This window comes from Lepidochelys kempii, chromosome 18, assembly GCF_965140265.1.
Source record: "Lepidochelys kempii isolate rLepKem1 chromosome 18, rLepKem1.hap2, whole genome shotgun sequence".
NCBI classification, from domain to species: domain Eukaryota; kingdom Metazoa; phylum Chordata; order Testudines; family Cheloniidae; genus Lepidochelys; species Lepidochelys kempii.
In genome coordinates, this window is record NC_133273.1 from 14,514,348 (window position 1) to 14,527,698 (window position 13,351).

General features: G+C 49.8%; 1 protein-coding gene across 6 annotated transcripts in view; it reads right to left on the bottom strand.

The window, feature by feature from the left end:
• Positions 1–13,351, bottom strand: part of TMEM201 (transmembrane protein 201) — a 52,669-nt gene that overhangs the window by 35,652 nt on the left and 3,666 nt on the right. For 5 of the 6 annotated variants that reach the window (XR_012155561.1, XM_073316750.1, XM_073316751.1 and 2 more), the window contains exons 2-3: positions 5,511–5,631; positions 2,860–3,054 (exon numbers count right to left, since the gene is read on the bottom strand). Coding sequence is in view for 5 of the 6 variants with exons in the window: in XM_073316750.1 (XP_073172851.1) it covers positions 2,860–3,054; positions 5,511–5,631 (316 nt within the window). In the remaining variant the exon portion in view is untranslated. Of the gene's footprint in view, positions 1–2,859; positions 3,123–5,510; positions 5,632–13,351 lie in introns of those variants that run through there. The other variant, XM_073316752.1, reaches the window with a different exon arrangement.

The window sequence follows — 13,351 nt, forward strand, 5'->3', positions numbered from 1 at the left end:
AGGTCTTGAGGATTTGGGCATCAGGCTAGTGGGCACAAGAGAACTCTGCAGCTCACAATGTTACTACATTGACAAAGATCTTGGGAGGGCCAAGTGACCAGGCATCTCTACAGAAGGCAGCACCGTCCAGAAGCGCTGAGACCCAGACAGGGAGCGAAGAAACCCACATTCTCTCTGCCTCTGCCACTAACATGCTACCTGGCCTCAAGCAAGTCATTTCACCTCTCTGTCTAAAAGACAGGCAGTAACGATACCTCCATGGCCTTTGCAAAGCAATTTGTAATGGCCGGATGAAAAACACAATGGAACTGCCATGTATTATCACTGAGGGTCACAACCTTCTGGACTGAGATGCTTTGGGCTGCCACCAAGAGACACTCTGAGGAGCTGCTCAGCGGCAGCAGGCTCATCACATTACTGCACAGCCGCTCTTTGCAGGGAGTAAAGACTGAGCCAGCAGTTTATATGCTGACCCCACATGTCTAGCCAGTGTGGAACCAGCAAACGGTCAGGCAGAGGTGAATCAACCACAGAGGAAGCGAAAACTGCTGTTTCAGGAGCAAGTGGACAGAATCAGCATGAGACAGAGACACAAGAGAAACTCAAACACCATGAAACTGCCAGAAGGCATCCTCATTAATCACAATCCATGGGTTCAAATCTGCTCCCCAGGAGACATCCTGATTAAGCAGGCTCCAATTACATGGAATAGATTGGATAAGAAAAAGTCTACAGAGTAAAACTAACCCACTAGGTCCTGGGGTTGCAACCCAGGGGGCCCAGAATTTTTCTGCTGTAATAAGGGGGCTCATTGCATGGCAGAGGATGAGACCTACTGCCCTAGATACTTTGCAGGAACACAGTTAAAATAAGAAGCTGGGGGAGAGAAGCCCACACCAGAGCGGACTACCATCCCGCGCTCCACTGGGTGGACAGCACTGACGTCAATCAGCAGGAGAGCTTCCTAGAGCTGCACGAGTGGCAGCCTCATTGTCCTACGCAAGCATGAAGATGAACCTACTACTCCCAGGAGAAATGTCAACTGGACTGCGTTATTCTTTTTAACCTCAGTAGCTGGATCAGAGCAGCTCAGCTGAGGCCCTGTAGAAAAGGGCAGGGCGCTTGAGAACTACCACTATGTTATTCTGCCCATCGCATCCCACAAATTTAAGCAGGGCGAGGTCCGACCAGTATGGAGATGGGAAACCTCCCACGGAAACCCAGCCTAGTGGCAAGAAGTTATGCTAGCTGCTCAGTAGGTGGCGCTCTTCCTTCCGTGACTGACATGGTGTTGTTTGGCAGGCTGGACAAAACCTTAGAAGTCCTAACTACGCTAGCGATCCCACAGCAACCTTTGCAAGGTTAGGGAGAGGCGGTTCCAGTTTCCTGGCCACATTCTAACTCCGCTAATTCAATTCTTCCCATCTATAAACCCCCTCGCCAATGCCAATCAGAATGGAGAGTCTTCTTCACTCCCCCTCCTGAACTGTTTGCACAAAGTCCCTGGGCAGCACTGAATACAGCATTCTACCCTCCAGCTGAGCGAAGAACCCCTCTCCCCCCATTACCAGCCTCCTGGGGCCTGGTGTCATTTGTAAAGCCTCACACAAAAGGCTACTCATGCAAAGTATTAAAGGGAGGGAGTTCAAAGAGCTGCAGAAATAATTGGGAGGCTGGCAGGATTCACTCAAGGAAAGATTAAAAAGAAGAATACAAACCCCCCATTTGGCTAAGGGTGAGGGGAGAGACATAACCAGCCTAGTAACATGTGCCGAAAAGGGAAAGGAACTGGCCTAATGAATGGATGGGTAAAAACTAGAGGTAATGAGCTAAAATTCAGAGACTCTGGCTGAAGATTGGGGGGGGAAAATAAAGAACACCCTCCCCCCCATGTAAACAATGAAATCTATTAGGCCTAGGCGTTGCAAACACACTGCTCTTTCCATACTGCTAATTGGGTCAGTGGGGTTCTGGTCCGGGAAAGGATTAGAACCACTGTTCCAGGCTGTGGCTCAGTTTCCATAGGGAAGTGATAGAAGTATCCTGGCTTGCCTCATTTCAAACCGAACAGGACCATAGTCTGCAAAATGGACAACAGGGAACCACGCTGTATTTGCAGAGGGGACCCAACAGTCTGGACTCTGAATAATAAGGGAAGTGAAGATATAAAGTGGGGCTGAGTTTAACATCGGGGAAATTCCTCCCCAAGACAGACTGTGAGGGCTGCACTCAGGGGCTCCTTGCTCAGTGTTCATCCAGGATTCTGCCATCAGCTCAGAGGACTCAGTTTTCTTAAGGCCCTGGACAAAAAGCTCTTTGTGTAGGTGGGACAGTAATTCCCTATCTGCATCATCATGCAGTTGCCATGGCCTCCCAGATAACTGGGGCAGGCACTTCACACACAGACACATGGGCTGCGCTCACAGTTAGAATGAGCAGAGGATGAGCTACCTGCATGGCAGGGAGAAGACAAGAAACAGCCCTGCTGTCTGGAGGATGCAATCCATGGAAAAATCCAGGGCAGGGACAGCAGGAGAACAACTTGGAGGCTGCTCGCATTGCTGAATGCCCTGCTCAGGGATCAAATCAACAGATTTGCCCTCCAGCTCCGAGGCACACACCACTCTCTGGAGACATAGGAGGGGGCTGGGTGGGCAGACAGAAAGGGTCTTGGTAGTTCAGTCATCTTACAATTGCCCAGAGCTTATCAAAATGGTAGATCAGGATTAAAGGCTGTTGTTCCTCCAGCAACGTACAGTGGGAACATAAGATGCCTTCATGGATAGATCTGGGGACACCTGGATGTTATCTTTACCCAAACAGGATAGAGAGAGAGAGTCTGTCCAAGCCAGCACCTACCTCTTCCCTGGGTGCGAAGGACGCCAGCTGCTTGATCTTCATGGTCTGGTGATTGTTGCATTTCTTGCACAGCAAGATCTGGCTGCTCACCCACTGCTGTGGCTTGGTGGGGTCGCAAAAGGTGGTGGCGCCTGACACGACGTGGTTTAGGTGCTCCATGTACTGGGCAGGAATGGGTTTGTTGTAGTCTCCATTCTGCCAAGCAGCAAAGAAAAGCATGAGCTCTTGAGTCCACCCTCTGCAAGGGTTCCACTGTCAGTGCCCTGCCTCATACGATGAGGAAGAAATAAAACCAGAATAAGATCCATTGCTCTTCCCCCCATTCTGTACGCCACTCCCAGCTGTTTTACAGGCCGCGCTGCAGAGATTCGTGCATACTCCTGGGCCATGGATTGTCTAGTGCACACACCACTAAGGGGTGCAAAATCAGCACTGTACCCTGCATTTCACTAAACTGCCCAGGAGCCACAGCAGGGGACAGACGGGCCCTATCAAAAATGTCCTTAAGCAGCTAAAGGTTACCAAGCACCCATGCCCATCAAATGCCACTGCATATCCTGTGACAAACATATTAGCCAGCACCTCTGGACCCTTCAGTCTTCAGCAGCCCAGCATCCACCAACTAACAGCTGGCAAACAACGAGGTTCAACACAGAAGATGAGTCTCCCACGGCAGAGAACAGCATCGGGCTATAACCCTGTGCATGCAGATGTGCAGGCCACAGACTAACATCTGGACAGAGTTTCTACCAAGATTTTAGGGCCAGTCAACATATAACAAAGTGTGCACACCCCAGAAGTGGGAGAGGTTTGGAAGGAGGAGAAGATGCAGCAGAGTTGGCTTCTTTTGCCATACGTTTGATGAGCTAATTATAGGGGAATGGCTTTAAGGGAAGGGAATACATGGAAGGGCAGGAAGGGAGTCAAAGTGCCTCGAGGTCAGACTTTAAGGAAATCCTGGCTGGGGACATAAAGCCAGGGGAAAGATGGTTGTGTGGTTAGAAGCAAAGGACTGGAGATCAGGAGACTGGGATTCTATTCCTGGCTTTGTCAAAGACCCACCCTGTGACCTTGAGCAAACCCTTTGTGCCTCAATTTCCCCACCTGAAAACTGGGCACAACCCTTCTGACGGAGTGGAGGGTGGGGTTTAATCTCTCTCTGTAAAGAGAGAGACTTTGGGAATCTTGGCTAGAAAGCCCTGCAGTTAAGGCTACGATGAAGCCATTTTCTGATGCTTATTACGCCGGGTATGTCTACCCAGCAGCAGGGAGGTTAAGTCCCAGCATCGGTAGGCATATGCGCGAGCTCCTAAAACACCATCATGGCCATAGCAACACAGGCGGTCGCTTGGGCTAGCCGGTCAAGTTCAATCCTACCCAACCTCTGGGTCAGGGGTGAGCAAACTTTTTGGCCCAAGGGCCACATCGGGGTTGCGAAACTGTATGGAGGGCCAGGTAGGGAAGGCTGTTCCTCCCCAAACAGCCTGGTCCCTGCCCCCTCCCACTTGCTGCCCCCTGACTGCCTCCCTCAGAACCCCTGCTCCCTCCAACCCCCCTGCCCAACCCCTTGTCCCCTGACCGCCACCTGCCAGGACCCCCCACCCATTCCAACCCCTCCCCCGCTCCCTGTCCCCTAACTGACCCGACCCCCTATCCACACCCCCACCCTGTAACTGCTCCCCCATCCAACCACCCCTGTTCCCTGACCCCTATCCACACCCCCACCCCGGCCCCCCAGGACTCCCATGCCTATCCAACCTCTCCCTGTTCCCCATCCCCTGACCGCCCCCCACCCAAACCTCTGCCCCATCCAACAGCCCCTTGCTCCCTGACTGCCCCCCGGGACCCTCTGGCCCGTATCCAACCCCCCCACTCCCCACCCCCTTACCATGCTGCTTAGAGCGGCAGGACTGGCAGCCATGCCGGCCTGAGCCAGCCGCACCGCCTGCGCGGCGACATAGCCGTGGGGGAGTGGGGACAGCAGGGGCGGGGGCTACCCTCCCCGGCCAGGAGCTCAAGGGCCAGGTAGGACGGTCCCGTGTGCCGGATGTGGCCCTCGGGCTGTAGTTTGCCCACCTTTGCCCTGGGTACATACCTGAGCAGTAGCAGCCATGCTGCTATTTTGTGTGCGCTAGCGTGTATGCGTCTGGGACTTGCACCTCCCCGCTGCTGGGCGGACAGACCCTCCTGCAAAGGCTCACCGTTCGGGCTGAAGTTTCCCATGCGGTGCCTACCAGCCCCGGCTGAATTTACTTTTTTTTTTTTTTTTTTTTAAAGCTAGAATGGTTCAGCCATTTTGGAAAACAAGGTTGGGGGAAAAATACATCATTTTATCCATGTCAAAAAATTCCCACATCTGTTTTGTTGAGAAAAATCTAGTGCCTCGATGCTCTGGAGCAAGGACTTGAAATCTGACAGGGTCTCCCTTTCGCTGTTTGTGAAATTCACTCAAACTTGACCAAATGATAAATCTCAGTTTACACATGCTCAGTAGAGACTTGTTAGTGTATAGCAGCTAAATTCTCTGCAGATTTCATCTGCACAGAGCATGCTCTGTCATGTGGGATTGAGTAGGGATTTCCCTGCAACTGCTGCTCCCACAGGGCACAGCCCCTCCCAGCAGCCTTCTAGCCAGGTAGCCCCTGCGGTACCTCTTGGAAGCCATTGTATTGTTCACAGTAGGGACAGTCCCAGCAGTTGCGATTCCCATAGGGCACCACCGTGTCCTGGTTACAGAACCAGCAGTTCACAGACATGTGTGTGGGCTTCTTCCTGTTAGAAACAGAAACAGAAGGGTGTCAAACTGAGCTGGGCCAGTGAGCTAGAAGGAAACAGGGCAGCAGCCTGTTTGCTCAAATCGGAAAATACAGGTGTGTTTTACATACAAGTCTGAGAATAGTAACCAACTTTCCGCACCCCATGCAGCCTCACAGTAACATCAGGATTTGAATGATCCTTCTTAGGATGGGGCAGAAGACTGGAGAGATGAGTACAGGCAATTCCAGCACCTCCTGGCTAGTCTCCCTGGGGCTTGCACAAGGAAAGTACCAACAATGATGGCTTTGCCTGGAATCCTGCTCTGCTATTTCTGCACCCCCAGAACTGCCTCATGTGCCATCCCCGGTGTGGCTAGCATCAATGCAACTGGAGGGTGCACAACAGTACCTGCCTAGGCTACAGGGTCCTGGCACACCTTCAAGTTTGTGCTCCAGTTGCCATGGGAAAGGGAAGCCTTGGTGGTATTGAAAGCTGCCGTGACCATCACATTCTATCAGGCCATGTGTGGGGACATCAGAAATATGAGAGACTAGCTGATAATCGCTGTGTGCCCAAATGGCTCATCGCACCTCACATTAAAGGGACATGGGTAGATCAGATTTGGCCCCAAGTTCAGCCATTGTAAACTGAAGCTTTTTACACAGCACTAGACAAATGAATTGGCAAGGAGGACTGAAGGATTAATAGGTCATTTCTAATTCCTACACAGTGTTCCCATAATCTTAAAACAACAGCCAGAGAAGGCAAGTTTTGCTCAAAAGCCAGCTATTTATCAGACCTCTGTAGTTACAATCCAAACCCACTACACTGGGCTAGTGCATGAAAATCAGAGAGACTTAACAGAATGAAACTGACTGGTCTACTGTCACTGTGCAAGCAGAGAGCTGCAGCAAGGAATTCATTGTCATAAACAGGGAACAACTAATTAGACTGTCAGGCAAGGTGCTAGATTGGCAGCCCTGGAGACTAAAATCATCCACCCACAAGGCAGATCTAAAGCACTGGGCGGGGGGGCCTTCCCCCACAACGCTCCTTTGTCAACATCTCCTTTAGAGGCAACAGGGGAGTTAATTCTCATGCCCTATTCAACTTGTGATCTCTCTCTGCCAATAAAAATGAAGTAGTGAGATTTTTGAAATATGGATTCCTGCCCACTGGGAACTAGACTGAGACCCAAACTCATGTCACACAAGCCACTAATTTTCAGACGGAAACAACTTCCAATCCCCATTTTTCTGTGCCTGGGTTTGAACCATCAGCCCAATCCCCTGAGCCCATCAGTCCCCCTTTTTTAAAACAATCCTGATAAAATAGGAATCTCAGCAAGTTTAGCCTCCTTCATGATGCAGCCTGACTGGAGGAGACCACAACAAAGACTTTGCTTAAAGTCTCCGCATTTGGACCTCTCGGATCTCTCAAGTAAAATTCTCTGATTTGGTCTTCCACCAGGAACCGAGCCAAGAAACAAGTTTCATCGTAGCTCAAAGAACAGAGTTAATCTGTTTGGGTTTATTAAAACCAGCCAACCAGGTCTGGGAGCGAAGGGACAGCTGTTCAAGCCAACAGCCAATCAGTGACTGTGTACAACAGCTGTCTCGAGTGACAGGGACAGCTGCTACCCAAATCAAGAATAGCAGTTTCTAGTTATGCCACGCAATGGCCGTGTCGCCAATGGACAGCGTGTTGGAAAGGGCTGTCCATGGCGTACTGCAGTAAACACTTGTGTGACAGGTGAGTAGCTGCTACATGTTGACCCTGTGGGACAAAATAAGACTCAAACACCGGCCATCTGTACCCAGGGAGGCAGAGGGGTGGAGTTCTCCTTTGACGCTTGTCCAATACGGCTGCAGCAGCAGGGCATGCAAGCACATCACGGGCTTAGAAATCAGAAAAAACCCCACAGGAGCTCCAGCAGCTATGAGAAACTTCCCATCCTCCTGCTGTGTGGAATCTGCTCTTTGCCTCCAATCTCTGCCCTTTTCGGTATTTTATCAATAGGACTTCTGTCCTGGTGCTTAGTGGGTACTCAAATCTGCTTTGCGTTACACAGATGCCTGGCTCCTCCTATAAATATTACCTGGGTGCTTCGATCTCTCTCCTCACCACCGTATCTGTGCAGCTACAGCTAGACAGGCATGCAGGACAGGCGCTTGAATGATTAAGTTCAAGAAACATTCAATGGCCATTGGGACTATAAAACAACGTGAAGTACCTATCTGACCCTGCCCTTCTTCTGGGAGGTGGGCAAGATGGTTGGGCTAGATACTCAACTCAAAGAAAGGGGTAGAGGCTTGGTCTGCTGATAAATGCCAATCTTCCTTCTCCCCTTTGATTGCCCACCTCAGATGGCTACTTTATAAACAAATACGGAAAGCTGCAATTAAAATAAATCAATCCAATGGCTGAGTGACAGCAACAGACTTGGGGATGGAAGATTCAGAAAAACAGCTCCAAGGAAGAGCCAATGGAAAGGGGACGCAGGAGGGTCTGAGATTAACTGATCTACCCACCTCTGCGTTTACATACCCTGCACTCACTGTGAACGAAAGCTGCCTGGCCACCCCGTGCTGGGGCAAGCTGAAGCAGTAAGTAACTACTTCAGTTCTCTTGGGCAGTAGAAATGCCACTGGAAGCAAGTAGAGGGGAAAAAGGCTTCTCACTTCTCTGCACATACCCAAGGCCTCTGCAACACAACCTCATTGCAAGACACAGATACCTTAGGGCCCCCACAAAAAGCTGCCTTAAAGATGAAGCTGAAAATCTGCCCAAGCTCCGTTTGCAGCCACCCTATGCAGTCAGTCAGCTGGCCACAAAGGCCCATTTGAACTACAGCTGTTGATAAGAACAGGAGGAGAAATGCCCATCTGAAGGCATCTCATTCACACAAGCCCTCAGGACAGACGCAGAAGCCAACCCACCCAGAGCAATGGCACTCATTCATTAGTGGACTGCGGCCAGCTCTGCTGGGACCCACATGGGCTCCCTTTGAGTCCTGGATTATCCAGCAGCCCTTGATGAGGGATCATGCTGACAATTGCAACCCAGACAGCCGGCACATAACATGCTTATAAACCCTCCCAGGGCCCTAGCATGGGGTCTATGCCAAGAGATCAGAGCTGAGAAAGTTTCTCTGAGGATACCAACTAGGTACAGATGGCAGGGCTGGGAGCTTTCCTTTTTCTTGTCCCATTTCCCACCTTCACACCCCTTTCAGTTCCAGTCCTGTGATTCCTGTCCATCTTCTCTCCACACTTCTCCCTCAGGGCCCCCAAGACTCCTTTCCCTACTCCTGCCTAAAAGACATGGCCAGGGATCAGTCACAGCAAGGAGCGCTCTGCGGCCCACCCTGGCCTTGTGTCAAAGGCAGAGCTGCTGGCATTGTTGCAGAACTAGTTCTGTTAAAGATCTTCTACATACTCTCTGCTGTCAGGGAACTGTTCCCTCCACAATCCACAAAGGACCCTGCTGCAAGGGAAGCTACCGACTGAAGGACTTGGGCGAATCTCAGAGAACCAGTGAGAAGCAGCAGCCACCGCTACCACCCGTGATGAGATTATAAATGCCAGGATACAGAATGCTAGCTGGACGGCAGGAGTTAAAGGGAGTGTGGTAGGGATGTGGGTACACCCCCTAATGCAAGACACTCCTATTTGAAACAGGAGACTTGGCAGGACCATAAATAAAGGGGTCAGCGTCAGCTCTTGAGTTTCTCCCACCCTGCCCAACAGTGCTGCTGCTCTCTACCAGTGAAGTTCAAGGTGGTGTGGAAAGTCGTACTGCTGGGATAAAAATGCTGCCCTGCACCAGAATACCCATCCCCATGGGCTCTACGGCAGGCAATAGAGTGGGTTGGGGAGAAGAAAGAAAGAGAGAGAAACAAACACATATTGAAACCAACAGTCTATTGCAGGGGTGGCCAACCTCTGGCTCCAAAGCTGCATGCAGCTCTTCAGAAGTTGATATGTGTCTCCTTGCATAGGCACCAACTCTCTAATGTGCCGGGGGGGGTGTGTGGTAAAAGTGCGCGCATGCTCACTGCAACTCCTGACTCTGCCACAGGCCCTGCCCCTACTTCACCCCTTCCCCCAAGGCCTCCACTCCTTCCTGCCCCCTTCCCTGAGCCTGCCATGCCCTCGCTCCTCCCCCTCGAGCTTGCATGCCGCAGGAGGCATAGGAAAGGAGAGGGAGGTGCTGATCAGCAGGGCTGCTGGCAGGCGGGGGGTGGGGAGGGAGCTGATGGGGGGCTGCTGAGGTATTACTGGGGCTCTTTGGCAATGTACATAGGTAAATTCTGGCTCCTTCTCAGGCGCAGGTTGGCCACCCCTGGTCCATTGGTTAGGAGGTATGAGTGGGAGAGTCCTGGAGATTTTGGGCCAGAGAAAGATGGTGGTCTTCACTGGTGAGCATTCTGGATCAGAGAGACAGCAACGTTAACCCCAAGCGTTCCAAAAGTCACAGGTACTCTTTGTCTTCTGGTTTCTGAGTCTGTAGGGTACGCTCCGGTCACATTTTCAAGCTTTTCTTTGCAATCAAGAAGGCTGGATTTTTTAAAGATGAAAACAGATTCTCATGTAATCACAAACTTCCAGGAACTGGAACATGAAGAAATACATCAAATATCTCAGCCTTTGTGCAATGTGCCTCAGGTGGCATGCGATCAGGATTCATCACTGAATTTGGTCCACTGGTTGGCTCGTTAGCTTCCCCAGCCCGGGTACTGGCGGGGAGTGAGACACGAGCGCAGATCCACGCCTCCCACACCAAATACCGTGAAACACCTACTAAAATTGGAAGAGCTGGCTACCCTGGAGACAGTAAACAGTCAGATATTTGCTGCCTAAGTTATCACTAAATGGTCTCAGCCCAGCTCCCAGGTGCACACCTCTCAAAAACACCAGCATAACTAGTACCAACTGGTTCCCTTCATGGCAATCTCAGCAGAGCACGCAACAAGTAAGTGGGCATGAGACTTGGATCCCGAGCAGGTGGTCTCCTTACCACATCATTAAAACATTCATGAGCAAGTGTGCCTAGCTGCTGTTGTGCTATACCTGCTTTGTGGTAAGATGAGGTCATTGGTCCCCAGGGCTGAGAACGGAGCATAAATATCGCACACACGGTGGTATTTCACGAGAGGGAAAAAGGCGTATTCTGAACTCCAGTGGAAATCCTAGAGAAGACAAGGCAGTTTGTAGTCTTCTTATGAATTAGCAGGTCCAATTAAAGACTATGAGGGAGCCTAGGGATTACCTGGACCTGCTAACTTCTGTGAAAACTATGCACTGTCTTGTCTTCCCTAGGATTTTAGCTCATGTTGGTTAATGCTAGTTCAGAGTGAATCTTCTCCCCCACAGTGAAGACAAGACCACACAGAGAAAATCTTCAGTGGTTAAGAGACCTATAGGAAAGAGAGGCCCTTCCCTCTATCCCCCTGAGAGAGTCCTAAGGCAATAAGATTTATTTTAATGCCCAACGTGCTCAATTCAAGACAGGTACTTAAAGAACACTGTTAAAATTGGGGGGGGGGGGGGAAGAGAAGAGAAGAGAGATGTCCTTCCTTTAGATTAGGTGGCCAATCCAAGTAAGCCACGGGCTACCGGCATTCACCTTTCAGCAGCCAAGCAGACCACCATACAGGAGTTTGAGGTCCATTTGAGGCACACTTCAGTCTACTTCTGGCTCCTCCAGACAGGTCTGCTAGAGGGCATGCTCACCAGCCCCTTAAGGATGATATAGTACTGGATGCCGTGGGCACAAAAGAGGGGTGGGGTCTATTGGGTCTGCCTCTGAGAAACTAGGAGAAAAGGAGTGCTTTCGTCCCGTCCAAAGGTTTGCTGGTACCAGAGACTACACAGGAGAACTAGACTAATAGGTACAAGAGCACTCTCTACTGTGGGAAGAGCATGGAAGCTCCGATTCCTACAAACATGCTTCTGTTTCTCCCCTCCAGATTTGCATCCTTATCAGGGTGGCGGAATGGCCACAAAGAATTCAATATCAACCCTTCCTTCACACAAAGGATCAGGATTTCTCCAGCTCCTCCTGCTTATTCAGGATAAGAAGCAATAATCCCCCTGGTATGACCCTGTAATCTGTTGCCATGGAAATGGGTTCAAAAATCAGAAGATCCCAACCTCATGGAGGGGAGGATGGTTTGTGGTGAGAGCATGTGAGTGGGATATTACCCATCTAATTGCAGGGCAGGAGTGAGGGACGAAAGTATGGGTACGGAGGGATTTCCCTAGGCTGGACTCCAAGGGATCTGTTCCAAGGTTCTAGAGTGACACAAAGTTGGATCAAAGTTTTAAAATGTATTTAACAAATTTACCTTTTTCAAAAAATCTTTTTGAGAGTCAATGCTCCATCTTAAATCAGTGTTCTCAATCCCTCAGACTACATCAGTCTTCCTCAGTACCCAATCCACACCAACCCCTCCCACTCCTGAAACTGCTTTGAAAAACTGTCCTTCATCAGTGGAAATATGCTCTAGAGTACCGTAACTTCACCAGAAACTCCTTAAGGGGATCTCTACACTGCAGCTAGGAACCTGTTTCCTGCTGCAGGAAGAGCAAATGTAGACATGCCCAGTGAGTGTAATCTAGGTCTGCAGACATTATAAGTGCTAATGACTCCATTCATCTCAGTGGGATGGGGTCACTCAGAAACCTAGGCTGCTCTGGGGTGGCCCATTAGTAGCAGGGGTTTCAGAGTTAACTACCCATTAATTTGTACTGGACAATTCACACTTCTTCCAGGTACTGTTGCAGGCCCCCAGCCCAGTAGAGAATTCTGTAGGGAAGTGTCACTGCCACCCCATCGTCCCTTTGCTGTTAGCAAATTATAGGAGGACTGGGAAGCGCTGGTGGAATAATTTTTAACAAAAAGAACAGGAGTACTTGTGGGCACGTTAGAGACTAACAAATTTATTTGAGCATAGATTTTGTTTCATGTTCTCTGTGTATATAAAATCTCCCCACTGTATTTTCCACTGCATGCATCCAATGAAGTGAGCTGTAGCTCATGAAAGCATATGCTCTAATAAATTGGTTAGTCTCTAAGGTGCCACAAGTACTCCTTTTCTTTTCGCAGATACAGACTAACACGGCTGCTACTCTGAAACCTAATTTTGAACAGTACTTTGTCCCGGCAGTGCTCAGCACCACTATGTTACCCCCCAAACAGTTATGAAGACCAGTCCCTGAGAATGTTTTCAGAACAGTGGTAATTTCCCTGTACAGAAGGGGCTCAAAAAACTCTAAGATTCTCTGGATTCCACAAACACATTCCACCTGAGCCACTTAAGCAAAGCAAAGAGGCACTTTGGCTAAATCAGCACCAAGAATGGTCATGGAAGCATGGCTTATTTCATGGAAGATAGCTGCACGCCATCAGTTTCTTATCTACCCTTAATGTCAAATGGAAATGTCAGGTCCTTTACATGGGGGAACATTGACTGTTGTCCTATTTGTTCATTTATATAAAGCCTACGTGTTTTAGAAGAAACCTGAACTATTCTGCTGTAGGTGTCTTATTTCCATTTGAAAGTTCAAACTGTAAATGAACCTTACACTGGTCATGGGGACTGTCTCCTACTCCAGTGAAGCACAGTATGGGTGATAGGATGGCCCAAGTTTGCTCTGTTACACCAAGTGTGTCTTGTCAAAAAGCACATATCAAACATTGGTTTTAAGTTATGCTAGTTCTAAGCTTCTCA